At 40.5% G+C, this 17,629-nt stretch overlaps 1 protein-coding gene across 1 annotated transcript in view; it reads left to right on the top strand.

The window, feature by feature from the left end:
* The first annotated feature begins 2,242 nt into the window (after window positions 1-2,242).
* The window catches only part of LOC106878066 (chromatin assembly factor 1 subunit B), a 30,570-nt gene continuing 15,183 nt past the window's right edge, over window positions 2,243-17,629 (top strand). The window contains exons 1-8 of the mRNA XM_014927160.2: window positions 2,243-2,375; window positions 5,281-5,403; window positions 5,730-5,835; window positions 6,588-6,614; window positions 10,632-10,746; window positions 11,955-12,058; window positions 14,685-14,781; window positions 16,340-16,597. Coding sequence (XP_014782646.1) covers window positions 5,281-5,403; window positions 5,730-5,835; window positions 6,588-6,614; window positions 10,632-10,746; window positions 11,955-12,058; window positions 14,685-14,781; window positions 16,340-16,597 — 830 coding nt within the window. The 5' untranslated portion in view covers window positions 2,243-2,375. The remainder of the gene's footprint in view (window positions 2,376-5,280; window positions 5,404-5,729; window positions 5,836-6,587; window positions 6,615-10,631; window positions 10,747-11,954; window positions 12,059-14,684; window positions 14,782-16,339; window positions 16,598-17,629) is intronic.

Genomic DNA, 17,629 nt, shown 5'->3' with positions numbered 1-17,629 from the left:
AACCTGGAGACAGTCTCTTTCTTGCTGGCCAGCAATAGAGCATGGACGTATCAAGCAGTGTCTCCAACATTCCAGCCTGGAGACAGTCTCTTTACGTGTATAGCTGTCACTCTCCATCTTTCGGACTTACACTCGACAGCTCGCTCACATCTACATAACAACGTCCCAACAACTATGCTCATACACAGAGAAGCTGTAACAACAAGAACTAAAGATGAATATATTTACCACCTAAATAAAGTGTTGTTTAAGTTGATAGTCTGGAGTTCAGCGTTCCGTTTAATATCTTAATTTTATATAGGAAAGTCAGGTATACATCTAATGACGTATAACCAACTTTCCTATACTCCTTTTCCTCTGGATCTGGTGCTTCCTCCTCCTCTTCGCTGGCAGACTTCGTTAACTCCAGCAAATCTTCCTCTGTCAGGGTTTCAGCGTGGGCATCGATGAGGTCGTTGACCCCATCTTGCGTGATGTCGTCAAAACCTTCGCCACCAAGTACCTTTGCCAGTTTCACCGCATTGTTGACAGCCTCGTGCTGAACATTTTCAGGTGAGAAGCCCTCGTAGTCCTGGACACACTCTGGCCACACTTTCTTCCAGCATGCGATGAGGGTTTCTTTTTTCATGTCTTTAAGAGCAGCGCGGATGACTGACAGGCACGTAGCGATCGTGAAGTTACGCCAGTGTTCCTCTTAGTAAATATTGTCGTCCGAATCCATTGCGTCCACAAGGTGTAGGAGAGAGTTCCGAGTGTAAAGCACATTGAAGGCACAGATCCATAGGCTGGATGAGGGAGGTGGTGTTGGCAGGAAGGAACTTGACTTAGATTCCCTCGTGATTCACATCCGAAGAGTGACCAACAACATTATCCATAACAAGCAACACCTTGAATTTCATGCAAACATTTTGGAGGTATTCTTTGGCTTGAGGGATGAAGCATTAGTGGAACCGATTCAAACTTAGACTTTTGGTAATCCAGGCCTTGGAGTTGTGCATCCAGTGGACAAACAGTGGGTTTTTATTCTTACTTTTGAAGGCCCTCATGTTCGCGGACTAGTAGATAAGTCCTGATTTCATCATGAAACCAGCAGCATTGCTACACATAATTAGCATCACTCTGTCCTTCTGTGCCTTAAATCCTGTGGTTCTGGCTTCGTCCTTCATGATGTACGTTCTGGAAGGCACCTTCTTCCAGAACAAGCCAGTCTCGTCCTTATTACAACTCCGCAGTGAAGCAGAGACTTCATACTTGCTGAAGTCGTGTTAAGGGATTCCATCAATACCACGCTAACAAGAGAGTTCATACGTGGTCGCTTCCCTTGCTAGAAATAACACCCAAGCCCCTCTTCTAACTAGACTATATTCTTTTAACTGAAGGCCACATTGGATAATAATAGTCCTAGTCATATCACTAAGACAAAGTGGTCACGGTTGGAACGTCTTTGATCGCTGATAGCTCGATCAGGACTGATTTGGGATTTGAACAACAGCAACAACCACAACGCGTGTTGTTAGAGAAGGATGTTCTAAGTGGTTGATATACTTGCTAGAAATGACAGCCAGATTTACCTTAATCACATCGTACGGATTAAAAAGAAGTCATTCGATACTGTAGTCTTCCTATGTACTCATTATTAGGAAATGTCAGGATGGTCATGACCGAAGCGCCTATACAAAATCACGGTGGAAACAACCGTGATTTTGTATATCTAGGAATATATTATCTGTGTCTTTTCTCTTTTAAGATAGTAAGATGTACGGCAATTTGGCTGCTATTTCTAGCTGCTCAAACGACTATGTAGTGGTTTCCTCTGTGGTTGAAGGTGGTCACACAATCAGTTAGAAATAACAGCCGAATAACTTCCCAACGTTGCTGGAAAAAGGAAGGACTCATGACAATGGAGTATAAACTGAAAAAGAAAAAGAGGGAGATGGCCAAGGCAAGAACCGTTCATCGGTATCCGTATTGTATAAGAAGTATCACAGGCAGGTTCCACCAACTACAAGCAAGTTCCATAATCTTTGAAAACTTCTTTTCATAAAAAAATGCCCGGATCTCCATCATTTGAGGGAAAAAAATTGGAAAATTCCCCGTCAAAACAGAGAAATTCCAACTTATGTGGACATCCTGATCCGAAACTCCGCCGTTCCACTATAACCTCTACGAACAGACTCCACCACCTAATACTATCGCCAATACTATCAGGGTACCATCGCGAATACAAGAAAAAGCTGCTGCTGCTGCTAATACAAGCAGGAATTTATAAAGGCCACCGTAAAGGATTGTGGGAAATTTTTCGCGCCAAATCAATTTTATGTCCAAAGTTTGTATCTTCGCGCGACCCGAAACTTGTGACGGTTCTGAAAGACAAGGTGAACATATTTCTACAATAACGCTTAATATAATTAACGAGAAACCATTAATGTAAAATAAATAACTTTTTATATGAATATGGTAATTAATTGTTCGTTATGAAAAGGAAAAGCTTTGCTTTATTAATGCATTTTACAAATCGCAGTGATGTATTGTGTACAAACTTTTTCTTTTTATTTCTAAATATATTTCAGATATTCCTTTTTATTTTGGTGTATTGACGATGCTATTAACTTGTTTAAATATCTAAAGGAATTTTACGATTTGTGTGTACTGATAATGAATTAACCTGAGGATAATTGAGTATTTTTTCTTTAGCGAAATGTTTTCAATTTTTTGGTATGATGTGTCTAAACAAAATGTTTCATTATGAAACTATTTTCATTGTAAAGTTTTAAATGTAAGTCTTTTGCTAGCGAGAGACTGCTTTTTAGACTCCCTACTTGTCTGAATAATTGAATTTGAAATCCTTTACATAGGATGGTATACTAATATAAATAAATACTTCCATGAATTTACCTACTTACATAGTGTTCACTCATTGATTGTTTGAAAAGTTCGTAGAAACAAAAAAAAAAAAATCTCTTCTTAAAAATATACTAAATAATTAATATGATAGAAATGACTGGACAGAAATAAATGAATTTCGTAATTTCTATCTTTGGTAGAATCGTTAGCAAAAAACTGAACAAAATCTTTACCGACACTTCTTCCGGCTTCAAGTTCTTCCGAGATCGACTTTACCTTCTTTCATCCTTTTGGGGATAAGGACCAGTTGAGCACTGGGGTCGATGTAATCGCCTACCCTTCCAGATTTTCAGACGTCTTGCTTATAGTAGAAAGGATTGTTATTGCTATTTGATTCCTCGGGTATCGATAAAGTATTAATTCCTGGGGTCAATGACACCGTCTAAAAAGCTTTCTTCAAATATGCTGACCATTATACCTAAATCAGAAACCATTATTGTTATTGCTATTAGTTTTCGTGCAAGATAAATAGAATAATTAATTCTGATCTGATGAGAATTATGTGGGCGGGGGGAAAACAAACAAACAAACAAGTAATGCATATAATATAGTCTCTGATATATACATAAAATACTGGATGGTTATGGTTGGAATGCCTATAATTAATAGGATTTGCTCAACTGATTTGGGCTTATATTAGACGAGCTTCAATGTGGTCACTTGGTTTGCTAGAAATAGCAGACAAATTTCAAATCCCAGTTCTCTTAAATTAAAGAAGTGCCGATCTCTAACTGTGGAGGGAACCTGTGGAAGAGGTAGACCCAGGAAGAGATGGGACGAAGTGGTGAAGGATGATCTTTGAACTTTGGGCCTCACTGAGGCAATGACTAGTGACCGAGACCTTTGGAGATATACTATACTTGAGAAAACCTGTGAAGCCAAGTGAAATCATAGTCATGGCTGATGTTGGTGTCGTAATTGGCACCCATGCTGACATGTAAAGAGCACCATTTGAGCACTGGGCCTCACGGAGGCAAAGTGGCTGAGATCCTTTTGAGTGTTGGGCCTCATGGAGGCAATGACCAAGACCTTTGGCATTATGTTGTGCTTGAGAAGAAGACCCATCAAGCTGAGCAAATTTGCAGTCGCGGCAGATACCGGTGTCATGCAAATGGCACCCGTGCCGGTGGCACATAAAAGCACCCATTACACTCTGTAAAGTGGTTGGCGTTAGGAAGAGCATCCAGCTGTAGAAACTCTGCCAAATCAGACTGGAGCCTGGTCCAGCATGCCAGCCCTGGTCAAACCATCCAACCCATACCAGCATGGACAACAGACATTAAAGGATGATGATGACTCATTGGATAATGTAGTAATGGATAGACATAAAAAAATGTTGTGGTCATGGCTGGAAATCTGTAGATTATAGAACTTATGTGTGACATCACAGAAGAAAACGTTAAATAACTTTCTCCTTTTAGCAAGGATACACCCTGAGACCCTTTCACCACTATCTTTATTTTTCCAGCTGGAGGTAGCCATATATCTCCTCTACATAAAGATGTGTTTATATTTCTCTCATCATTTAATGTCCATTTTGCACGCTGGCATGGGTTGGATGGTTTGATTGAAAACTGGTAAGGTGGAGAACTGCACCAGGTTCCAATCTGATTTGGCATGCTTTTCTGCGACTGGAGCTCTTCCTAATGCCAACCACTCTAGCTGGTGCTTTCTACGTGCTACTTACCTAACACCAGTATTGGCCACGACTACCATCTTACTTGGCTTGACAGGTCTTCTCAAGCATGGTATATTACCGAAGGCCTCAGTCACCGGTACAAGTACATAATCCCCCAGGATATTCTTTCATTACAATAAAAATGTGAAATTTTATAAAAAAAGAAATTTTAAAGATTTCCAAGTTGATATTTTCATGTAAAATTTCTCTGGCGGGATTTTGTCCTAATATCCAGTCTCCTGTCACTGCCTCCATGGGGCTCAATGTTCGAACGGTGCCTTTTATGCCCCACCGGCATGGGTGCCAGTTACACAACATTGCCATCGGTCACGGGTGTTCTCAAGCACAGCATATTGCCTGACATTTGAAGGGTGTTTTGTTTTATGAGTCAGTATCATGAATCTCTCATCACCTGGTATAAAGCTACATCCCTCAAAACTGTCCCCTTGGTTGTGGGTCTTGTTTAGCGAAATACTTGGCAACCTCACTTGGTGCTACATAAAAAGCACCCGGTACAGTGTTAATTGGTTGGCGTTAGGAAGGGCATGCCAAGTCAAACCGGAGTCTAGTGCAGCCCCCTCAGCTTTCCAACCCTGACCAAACCGTCCAACCCATGCCAACGAATGCTAAATGATGACAATGATGGTGATTTTATAAGAGTGTTACGATTGTGTATCTTTTTTCTTCTCCACTTTCAGATGAAGGTTGTGACCCCAGAAATCTCTTGGCATGAACGTGACCCTGTTTACTCAGTTGATTTCCAGCCAGGGAATCACGCAATCCAACGTTTGGCCACTGCTGGAGTGGATAAATTTGTCAGGGTAAGTCTTTTTTGCAGTATATTTGTCTAAATAATCATCTCCCATGTTTAAATCCTTTCGTTGCCATATTTCTGTTGAAATGCTCTGCCTTTGTTTTGAATAATTTTGAAAATAATGAAGATTTTAGTGAAATAGCCTTTCTCATTGTGAAGCAGGTGTAGGCAGATAGGAACGAGAACCCAGGGTTGGGTTCAAAGTTTTACCAGGACACCTGACAAAGGTTGGAGGGTATATCAGCCGAAACATTGTGTTAACAACAAACAAGATGAGGACAAATATCCGTCCAATATAAATAATATAAATAATTTTTGTTTTCTTTCTTTCAGATTTGGCAAGTGAAGGTTGACAATTCTTCAAAGGTCGCCATAGAATTCTTATCTAATCTTAAAAGACACACAAAATCGGTGAATGTTGTTCGTTTTTCCCCAGATGGTAAGTTTTTGAAACTAGTTTCTTTTGTATTCTGGAGTGTAATGTCATTTGGAATTGAAAATAATTTTTGATTTCTTATGAATCAGTGTTTTCAAAGTACAAGTGGGATTGTGTAGTGTTCATACCTTTCTTAAGAGTGTGAAGAAGGTGCAGGTGTAGCTGTGTGGTTAAAAAGTTTGCTTTCCAACCACATAGTTTTGAGTTCAATTCCACTGTGTGACACCTTAGGCAAGCATTTTGTATATCTCTGGGCCACATATATTATAGACCAGGGTTGGTGTCCTCACTACTATTGACATCATCATCATCATCATCATCATCATCATTTAACGTCTGGAGTTGGACAGTTTGACCAGGGCTGGCCAGCTGGAAGGCCGCACCCTGCAGACAACTCACAAATCCCTTCAGGTAGATGGCCCTCCCTGCTCAATCTGTAGAAAAAGGTGAGGTAGGAAACTCCATAAGATGCACCCAGTGTAAGCTTTGGACACATAAAAGGTGCAGCAATATCAGAGGAAAGTTAGCAAGGAAACTAGCTTTTGTGTGCGGAAGATGCACAGGTACTATAAACACTGAAAGTGGGCAGAAAATAGACTCCATCAACTGCCAGCAGGGCAAGTTTGAAGTAGTTGATAGCTTCCATTATTTAGGTTATCTAAGTTAGTAGTGGAGGTGAGACCTCATTTTGTTATATTTGTTTAATTAGTACAATTTCTAAAACATGGTTAACTCTTTAATATTTCTTCTTTCAGGTGAATTGATGGCTTCAGGTGGAGATGGTAAGAACCATTTACCATTTTGCTTTGATGGAAGAAAGATACAGGAATATCTGCTAGTATGAAGTTGTTGGCTTTTTTGAAGCTTTGGGGCACCTTGGGCAAGTGTCTTCTATAGCCCTAGGTCTACCAAAGCCTTGTGAGTGGATTTGGTAAATGGAAACTGAAAGAAGCCTATTGTGTGTGTGTGTGTGTTAGTGTGTGTATGTATGTATGTGTTTGTATCTACTTGTTTTAAAACATGTGATTGTTGTAAATTTGCTTTTCAGCCAGGGTCCATATTATTCCCGGGGACCCATATTAAAATTTGAATGGGCGTGGGGTGCTTAACCCCACCAAAAATGGTAAACTGGAGCAGGTCCAAGGTAATATTTTACGAGTCCATGAAAAGAGTTTTGCTTTGAAAGAAAATATTGCAAGAGAAAGAAACAAATTTTAAAAAATACCAATAAAACAGTTAACCAAGATTTTGGTGAAAAAAAATTCCTTTGGGAATTAAGAGAAATCAGAAGTGAAACTGGAGGAAAACGAAAGGAATAGCAACCATCATCATCATCATCATCATCATTGTCATTGTCATACGTTCATTTTCCATGTTGGCATGGGTTGGCTGGTTTGACAAGAGCTGACCAGCTGAAGAACTATTCAAGCTCCACGTTTGTTTTGGCATGGTCTCTAAGGCTGGGTGCCCTTCCTAACACCAATTAGCCTAAATAAATATATGTTTATATACATAAAAAGCACTGGTGATGGTGCAATGTAAAAAGCATGAAAGGCAAAGTCGACCTCAGCGGAATTTGAACTCAGAACGTAAAAACAGACGAAATACCGCTAAGCATTTTGCCTGGTGTGCTAACGTTTCTGTCAGCTCACCGCCTTTCTATAGCAACCTCATTCACAAAATGAATTGTTGTTCTTGTTGACATTAATTGGTTTATTGTCCGAACAAATGTTTTGGCTTTGGAGTGGTTGGCATTAGGAAGGGCATCCAGTTGTAGAAACCAAGCCCAAAACAGACTACAGCACCTGGCGTGGCTCCTGACTTTGCCAGCTACTGTCAAACTGTCCAACCCATGCCAGCATGGAAAACAGATGTTAAATGATGAAGATATGCATACATGTGTGCACACACACACACGAATATTTTCCCCAGTTATTTTTGTAGAGGACTTTAGCTAGCATTAGGGTAGGAGTCCACGAGAGTAAGATCGACATGAAAGGGGTCCATTGGTAAATAAAGGTTGAGAACCCTTGTTCTAAATGAATGCCACTCATTCCAAACATCCTACAAAAGCATATCTGGCCATGGAGTAAATGTTACCTTGCTTGGTTGCAGGCGGGAGTTGGCTACAGGAAGGTCATCCAGGTATAGGAAATCTACCTTGTTGATCTCCGTCTGACCCATGCAAACATGGAAGAATAGACATGGACCTAGAGATAATATATTTCTAAATCTCTCAGAGAGATTTATGCAGTAGCAGCACAATAAAGTGATAGTATGTTGTCAACTTAATGTCCCATGAAAGGGAAGAATGCTACTGTTATTTAGCCCTAGGAAACACATTTTATGGGACTGTCACATTAAGTTGACAACATACTATCACTTTATTGTGCTGCTACTGCATAAATCTCTCTGAGAGATTTAGAAATGTATTATTTCTATTTTCAAAAATCAGTGAATGTATTTCACTTGAAATATGTTTTCAAAGGTGGATAGGCATTGACAGCTAGCAAGCCAAGCTACTCCATACTGATGATGAGCAATGACTCTGAAACTAGTCTCTGGATAATGGCTTTGCTGGGTGGAGGTGCTTATCTCCACTCTGAAAACATAAGGACACAGGAAATGGTGTTTCCTAGGGCTAAATAACAGTAGCATTCTTCCCTTTCATGGGACTGTCACATTAAGTTGACAACATACTATCACTTTAGATATTCACCCATTAACATTTAAACTGGCCATATCCAGCCAAACTATTATCCCTGTTTTATATTCAAGCTGGCCAGGTCCAGCCTCTTACACCTACCCTACAATGTCATTCTAAAAATAAACAGTCACTTACTGGCACTTGTGTCGGTGGCATGTGAACAAAACATTGGACCGACTCCTGTGCAGGTGGCATGTAAAAAACACCATTTTGAGCGTGGCTGTTGCCAGTACCGCCTGACTGGCCTTCGTGCAGGTGGCACGTAAAACACCCACTACACTCTCAGAGTGGTTGGTGTTAGGAAGGGCATCCAGCTGTAGAAACTCTAGCAGATCAGATGGGAGTCTGGTGTAGCCATCCGGTTCGCTAGTCCCCAGTCAAATCGTCCAACCCATGCTAGCATGGAAAGCGGATGTTAGATGATGAGGATGATCATTGCAATCTCAAACCCATGAAAAATGCATGATTAATTTTTTTTTAAATGTGAAAAAACGAGGATTACATTTGACAGATAATCTGAATGCTGAAGAGTTAAACCGATGTTGGTGTTAATGTTCTTGTTATCCCTTCTGGGGACTTAACAGTTGGTTTTCTTTTGATAGCATTGTGCTGTAAACCTTGACAACAGCACTTTGTCCTCAGTGACCTGTTTTCCATTCGGAAGTAAATTGCAGAGATATTGACTTGCTAATGGTGTGTACTTAGCAACAATGCTGGCTTCTAAAGCTTTTGTTTCCACAGTATTTCTCTTGAAAGACAATGTCTTTGTTTTTATTACTTTTGGAAATAATAAAGAATTTACTGAAATGACTTTGGCATCATTAAGATGATGTTTGGAATATAAATTAACAACATCATCATCATCATCATCGTCGTTTAACGTCTGCTTTCCATGCTGGCATGGGTTGGACAGTTTGACAGAGGACTGGTGAGCCAGAAGTCTGCACCAGGCTCCAATCTGATCTGGCAGAGTTTTTACAGCTGGATGCCCTTCCTAACGCCAACCACTCCTAGAGTGTAGTGGGTGCTTTTTACATGCCACCGGCACGAGGGCCAGTTAGGCGGCACTGGCAACGACCACTCTCAAATGGTGCTTTCTATGTGCCACAGCATGGGAGCCAGTCAGCTGGCACTGGCGTCAACCACACTCATATGCTGCTTTTTACATGCCACCGGCACAGGAGCCAGTTAGGCGGCGCTGACATCAACTATGCTCAAATAGTGCTTTTTATGTGCCACCAGCATCGGAGCCAGTTAAGTGGCACTGACAACGACCACGCTCGAATGGTGCTTTTTATGTGCCACCAGCATGGGAGCTAGTCAGGCGGCACTGGCAGTGAATTTTTAATAGGTTTTTACTTAAATCACTTCAACCCTTTTGCTACAAGACTTCTGTTCAGATGTATTTCCTTTATTTCAATTAATATTCAAAACAATGAAGGATTTGGTAAACTCACTTTGTCAGTTTATCTGATGTTTAGAACATACATCAAGTTGAAATTTTGGTGGAAGGCTTTAGCTAAGATCACTTTAACCTCTTGGTACCAACCAACCTGCCTGCGGTACCCTGGTAATATGATACAAACTTGTTTTCAGATGGTGCCTTGTAAAAGGTGCTGATGCCACGTAAAAAGCTCTCCTGTAAAGACAGACGGAGTATTGCTAAGCATTCCACCTTGCACGCTAAACATAGAGGGGACTGACAAGAACAGACAAAGAGATTAAGTCAATTACATCAGCCCCAGTGTGTAACTGGTACTTATTTCATCGACCCCGAAAGGATGAAAGGTAAAGTCAACCTCGGCGGAATTTGAACTCAGAACATAAAGACAGATGAAATACCGCTGAGCGTTTCACCCGGTCTGCTAACCACTCTGCCAGCTCACCGCCTTTCAGTTTCTTTCAGCTTGCCGGCTTCTTTCAGTTTCTGTCTACCAAATCCACTCACAAGTCTTTGGTCAGCCCAAGACAATTGGCCAAGGTGCCACGCACTGGGACTGAACCTGCAACCATGTGGTTGGGAAGCAAGCTTCTTACCACACAGCCACAGATATATTTGTGCATTTTATTGATGTTTTTTCCTGTTTTGCAGATGCTTTCGTCATTATATGGAAGATGGGTGATACCCTTTCTGCAAATGTTGGAAACATATTTCAGGAAGAAGAAGAAGACAATAAGGAGACTTGGCTTCTACATAAGGTTTTGAGGTGAGTTAATAAAAAAAAAGGGGTTAATAGTCCCTTGTTTTGTGATTGATGTCTCATGATTAAAGATTTAGGAGTTCACTGCTGGCAGAGTTCAAGAAAAGGTCTAGGTGAGGATGAGATGGAAAAGCATGACCTTCGAATGTTGGGCCTCATGGGGGCGGCAACAAGTGCCCAAGACCCTTGGCAATATGCTGTGCTTGAAAGGCAGTGAGCTGGCAGAAATGTCATCTGTCTTAACGTTCTGAGTTCAAATTCTGCTGAAGTCGGACTTTTCCTTTTGTCCTTTCGGGGTTGATAAATTAAGTACCAGTTGTGTACTGGGGTCAATGTAATTGATTGGCCTCCTCCCCCCAGAATTCCGGGCCTTGTGCCTAGAGTAGAAAAGAATATGCTGTGCTTGAGAAGACTTGTCAGACCAAGTGAAATTGTAGTCCTGGCCGTTGCCAGTGTCACGTAAACGGCACCCATGCTGGTGGCGTGGAAAATGCTCTTGTTACACTCTTGGAGTGCTTGATGTTAGGAAGGGCATCCAGCCATAGAAACCATGCCAAATTAGACTGAAGTCTGGTGGAACTCCTCAGCTTATCAGTCCCGGTCAAACCGTCCAACCCATGCCAGCTTGGAAAATGGACGTTAAATGATGATGATGATGATGATACACACACCACACACTTATTTATGTATAAGCCTCACTTTCTGTGACATTATTTGTTTTCATATCCTTGCACTCTCAATTATCTAGCGTCTGTCGTCATTTAATGTCCACTTTTCCATGCTTGCATGGGTCAGATGGAATCTAAGGCAAGATTCCCTTCCTGTTGCCAAACCTTATCTCTTTCCAAGCAAAATAATATTTCCCTATGGCCAGACAAGTTTCCACAGAATATTGGAAATATGAGTGACACTCATTTACAACTAAAATGTGATGTTAAGATAAAGAGAGAAAGGGAGAGAGAGAGAGACACACACATGTACAGACATGTACAGACACACATGTAACACATGATGGGCTTCAGTGTTTATGAAGTGTTATTGTTCATGGAGTGTTAACAATAATCTACCCATGTTCAGTGTTAATGTTGTTCATCGACCAATGTTTATGGAATGTTAAAGCCGTTCATTTGCTAATGTTCTCTGTTGTTAAACAGATTTTTTTCATTTATCGATGTTGAGAATAAGGACCAACAAACATTGTCTTTCATTTGCAGGGGTCATCTTGAAGATATCTACGATTTGTGTTGGTCAGCTGACAGCCGTTTCATTGTGTCAGGGTCTGTCGATAACAGTGCCATTATATGGGATGTAACAAAAGGTAGGAACCTTCTTTTATCTCACCCTCGCCCACCCCTTCTCTCTATGGCAACCTCATTCTTTTCTTAACCTCATTAACAGTACTAATGAACATTTGGTCAATGATATGGAAGCCGCTAAATTGGCCAACTCTCCTTGCTGAAGCAAATAGCCTGGACCCTTGTACCAAGGATGGTAAAAGAATATATATTTAATATATTATATTGTCTTTCAATCATAATCAAAATCGGTTGATGTTTATACAATATTGTTTTCTACTCTAGGCACAAGCTCCAAAATTTTTGGGGAGGGGGCCAGTCGATTAGATCGACCCCAGTACACAGCTGGTACTTAATTTATTGACCCCAAAAGGATGAAAGGCTAAGTCGACCTCGACAGAATTTGAATTCAGAATGTGATATCGTTTCTGCCAGCTTGTTGTCTTTCCGTGGCAGCTTCATTCACCAAATGGATTCTTGTTGTTCTTGTTGCTACTAATTGGTTTATTGTCCAAACAAATGTTTTGGCTTTGGAATTCTCCTTGGATTAGGTGGAATAATTTAGCATTTGCTTTTAGTTTTTGACCCTGTTTCATTCATTGGATTGCGGCCCTGCTGGGGAAAACACCTTAAAGGAGTTTCTTTTGAACAAATCGATCCCGGTTCTTTATTTTATTGGTTTCTTTTACCGTGGGTGTGTAGTAAGAGGTTTGCTTCCCAACCGCATGGTTCTGGGTTCAGTCCCACTGTGTGGCACCTTGAGCAAGTGTCTTATTTTATAGCCGACCAAAGCCTAGTGAATGGATTTGGTAGGCAGAAACTGAAAGAAGCCTGTTGTAGATATGTGTATGTATGTATGTATGTATGTGTGTGTATATATATATATATTTGTGTGTGTATGTATGTATATATATGTATATATATATGCTTGTATGTATGTGTATGTGTATATATGCTTGTATGTATGTATATGTATGTATATATATGTATGTGTATGTATATGTATGTGTATGTATATGTATATACACGTGTTTGTGTGTGTGTGGTTGTTTCTGTTTGTCTTGCCCTACTGCTTGATAACCGGAGTTGGTGTATTTACGTCCCTGTAGCTTAGCGATGCGACAAAAGATTAAGTACCAGGCTTAAAAAAAGTAAGTACTGGTATCATTTCGTTCGACTATAATTCTCCTGGACGGTGCCCCAGCATGGCCGCAGTCTAATGATTGAAAAAGATAAAAGAACCACTAAATAAATTAGTAAAACTTTAAGCTAAGGGAGGTAACTCTTGTAAAACGTTGACTCCTATCAATTATACGACATTGAAACGGCTCACGGTCGCTCGACTTGTTAGAAATAGCAACCCAAATGCTTTAGAATCAGCCTAAGACACATTAAATAATGTAGTCCTTGATACACTATGAATGGGGTGGTTTTGAAGGAATGAAGTAAAGGATTTGGTAATCTGAAAGTCGGTTGGAAATTTCATTTTTGTATTTAAGTACTTGTAATGATGTGACATCATCGCTCAACATTCAAATTTTTCAAACTTGCATGCGCCAGACAGTTTGTTGAGGCAGATGTTTTTACAGTTGGATACCCTTCCTGTTGCCAACCATCACTTGTTTCCAATCAAGGTTATATTTCCATATAACCAGACGTGTTTTTTTTTTTGTGTAAGACTGGAAATAAACAGCTTCACTTGTATGACAATCGTATTCATTTACAACCATTGCCTGATGTCACGACAAGATTACACTCATTTATACGTAATAGTAATAGTAATAATGAACTTATTGTATGCAGTGCTCAGGTGCACTACAGCATATCAGAGAAAGGTTGCCAAAAGTGCACAGAATAATGCACAAAAAAAAACAGGAAAGTGAACAGTAAATGAGTCATAATGAAAAAAGGAGCATCACGTGTAGCGTTTCCAGAATTTAAGGAAGCACGGAAGTCCTGAAAGATGTAGAGTCCCAACAGCTAACAACTGATATGGGTAGTTTATTCCATGCTTCAGCAATTCAGAGTGTGAAAATGTGTTTCCAAAGGTCATGGGTGGTGCTGTGTTGTTTTCTGATTTTGTAAGCATGTCCACAAGTGTTAGACATACAGAATTAAAAAAAAGGTGCCAAAGTTTTGTGTGGGAAAAGTGGCGGATAATCTTGTGGGTGTCTACCAAGTCAGTTGCCAGGCATCAGAGCTTTGTTGTGTCCATGACCAGAGAAGCAAGCTGTTCAGATTATGGTAGATGCCTGGTGGTGGGTTTTCGTCTGGTTGCACGTTTCTGAACAGTTGTTAGGAGATTGATATTTTGGACAAAAAGGGGTTTCAGGCTGGTGTTGTTAACTCTAGATGGGCTTCCACACAGTTTCTGTCTGCGAAATCGCTCACAAGGCATTGATCAACCCGTGGCTATAGTTGAAGACACTTGCCCAAGGAGCCACATAATGTGATTGAACCTAGAACCACATGGTTTGGAAGCAAGCCGTTTAGCCTCAAGGCCACTGAGATTATAAATTACATTAATTAACTGTAACGATGTAAACTAGGGTTATTAATTACATGAAAAATTATTCTTTGTTTTCTTTTGTTTGAAATCTTTTGAAAGTTCCAGAAATAATGGTTTGTGTTTTATGACTTTTTTTGCAGATCAAAAAGTTTGTATATTTAAAGAACATAAAAGTTTTGTCCAAGGAGTGAGTTGGGATCCCCTGAATGAATTTATTGCTACAATGAGTACAGATAGGTATGCTGTCTAATTTTTTCTTCCAGGGCTGTGGAGTCAGAATAAATTGGTTACACTTCTACAATACATGAAATATTTTCATTACTTACATTATTTACATTTGATGGATATTTGTCCTCATCTTGTTTGTTGTTAACACAAACAAGTTAGTGACAAATATCTGTCAAATGTAAATAATGTACATAATTCTTCATCTCTTAAATATAGAATTGTATGAAATATTTTAGCAGTTTCTTTTTTACACAATTACTAATAATATTAGACCTGTTGAGTCAAGTGAAATTGTTGTCCTGGCTGATACCAATGCCACCTGACTGGCACCCGTGCCCCTGGCATGTAAAAGGCACCATCTGAGAGTGGTCGATGCCTGTTCTGCCTGACTGGCTCCTGTACTGGTGGTACGTAACAAGCACCATCTGAGAGTGGTTGATGCCAGTGGCACCTGACTGGTCCCCATGCCAGTGGCACATAAAAAGCACCCAGTACACACTCGGAGTGGTTGGCATTGGGAAGGGCATCCAGCTGTAGAAACCTTGCCAGATCAGATTGGAGCCTGGTGCAGCCTCCTGGTTTGCCAGTCCCCAGTCAAACTGTCCAGCCCATGTCACCATGGAAAGTGGACGTTAAATGATGCTGATGATGATGATGATGATGATAAAGACTTTGTTAAATTCTTCGGCAACCAAACAGAAATGAGGAAAACATGATACTGTGGTTGGTGGAGAGACCATGTTGAGGCCTTCATCCAGCAGTGGACTGAACATGTGCAAGGATGATGACGTATCTTGCATAAGGCTATAACATAACATAGCATAACTTAATAATATAAGGTTTTTTAAATGTCAAATGGCTCTGAAAGTCCATTATCATCATCATCATTATCATTTAACGTCCACTTTCCATGCTTGCATGGGTTGGACGATTTGACTGAGGACTGGTGAACCAGATGGCTGCACCAGGCTCCAATCTGATCTGGCAGAGTTTCTACAGCTGGATGCCGGTAGTGGGTGCTTTTACGTGCCACCGGCACAAGGGCCAGTCAGGTGGTACTGGCAATGGCCACGCTCAAAATGGTGTTTTTTACGTGCCACCTGCACAGGAGCCAGTTGAGCGGCACTGGCAACGACCTCGCTCGAATGATTTTTCACGTGCCACCGATAGAAAGAATAAGTCTTGAGGTCGATTTATTCGCCTAAAGGCGGTGCTCCAGCATGGCCACGGTCAAATGACTGAAACAAGAACATATATTGGTATTTGTTTGCTTAATTAAATTCTTTGGACGATATTGTTCAAGTTTGAAATAAAATTTTATTGTTAATATTTGTCTAGCTACATAAATTATAATCCTAATCAGCATATACTTAGATAAATTATAACTCTAATTGGCATATATTTACATAAATCATAACAGCTGGCTGCATAAATTTACATAAATTAAAGTAAAAGCTTATGAAATATATAAGGAATAATTTACATGGTACAAGACCAATTTTTTTAGGAATATACTGAAAAAAACCATTTCTTTATTTATCTTAATATTGTTTTATTTTCTGTGCAGGTCTTGTCGTGTATTCAGTGTTGCGAAACAATGCCTCGTCCATGATATTTACAAGATGAATTCACTGTCACAGTCTAATGATTCCGACGCTAAATGTAAATCCAGTCGCATATTTCACGATGACACAATGAGGTCATTTTTCAGACGGTTGACCTTCAGTCCTGACGGGGAATTGTTAATCATGCCAGCTGGTTGTGTGGAACTGGAGACCAAAGTTATCAATGCTACATTTATTTGTTCCCGATATAAACTCAACAAGTATGTTATTCACTTATTTCTCTCTCTCTTTCTTTCTTTCTTTCACCTTCCTTTCTCTCCCCTCCACCTCCCTCTGGTTCCTTGTCCTACCTAGGTTGCCAAGTCTTTCCTCTAGTAAGACAGCTATCCCTGACCCCAACCCCTCGCCTGGCACTGGCCACTTACCTCAGTTCCTCTCCTTCTCCCAGCTGAGATGTCCTGGTCTTGAAAGCAACTTGGTGGCCCTTTAAGTACTGGTGCCAGGTAAAAAACACCTGTGTTAGTGCCACATAAGCACCCATGCCTGTGTCGCATAACAAAAGCGGGAATGGCCGTGTGGGTAGAAGCTTGCTTACCAACCACATGGTTCCGGGTTCAGTTTTACTGTGTGGCACCTTGGGCAAGTGTCATCTACTATAGCTTCGAGCCAACCAAAGCCTTGTGAGTGGATTTGGTAGATGGAAACTTAAAGAAGCCTGTCATTGCACGTAAAAAGCACCGACTACACTCTCGGAATGGTTGGTATTGGGAAGGGCATCCAGGTTTAGAAACTTTGCCTGATCACACTGGAGTCTGATGCAGCCTTCTGGTTTGCCAGCCCTCAGCCAAACCGTCCAACCCATGCCAGCATGGAAAGTGGACGTTAAACATCAACGATAACGATGATGATGATATATATATATATGTATATATAAGAATGGCTGTGTGGTAAGTAGCTATAGGCACAGGAGTGGCTGTGTGGTAAGTAGCTTGCTAACCAACTATATGGTTCCAGGTTCAGTCCCACTGCGTGGCACCTTGGGCAAGTGTCTCCTACTATAACCTCAGGCTGACCAAAGCCTTGTGAGTGGATTTGGTAGACAGAAACTACAAGAGCCCGTCGTATATATATATATATATATATATATATATATCGCACACGTCCTATTTTACAAGTAAGTCTACTATTATTCTGACGTGACTATCTTTCTATCTATCTATCTATCTGTCTATCTATCTATCTATCTTTCTATCTATTTATCTATCTGTCTTCCTCCATCTTTCTATCTATAC

Source organism: Octopus bimaculoides, chromosome 1 (genome assembly GCF_001194135.2).
Source record: "Octopus bimaculoides isolate UCB-OBI-ISO-001 chromosome 1, ASM119413v2, whole genome shotgun sequence".
In the NCBI taxonomy this organism is placed as follows: domain Eukaryota; kingdom Metazoa; phylum Mollusca; class Cephalopoda; order Octopoda; family Octopodidae; genus Octopus; species Octopus bimaculoides.
Note: the sequence above shows the minus strand (reverse complement) of the source record. Positions and strands in the feature narration are given on the sequence as shown.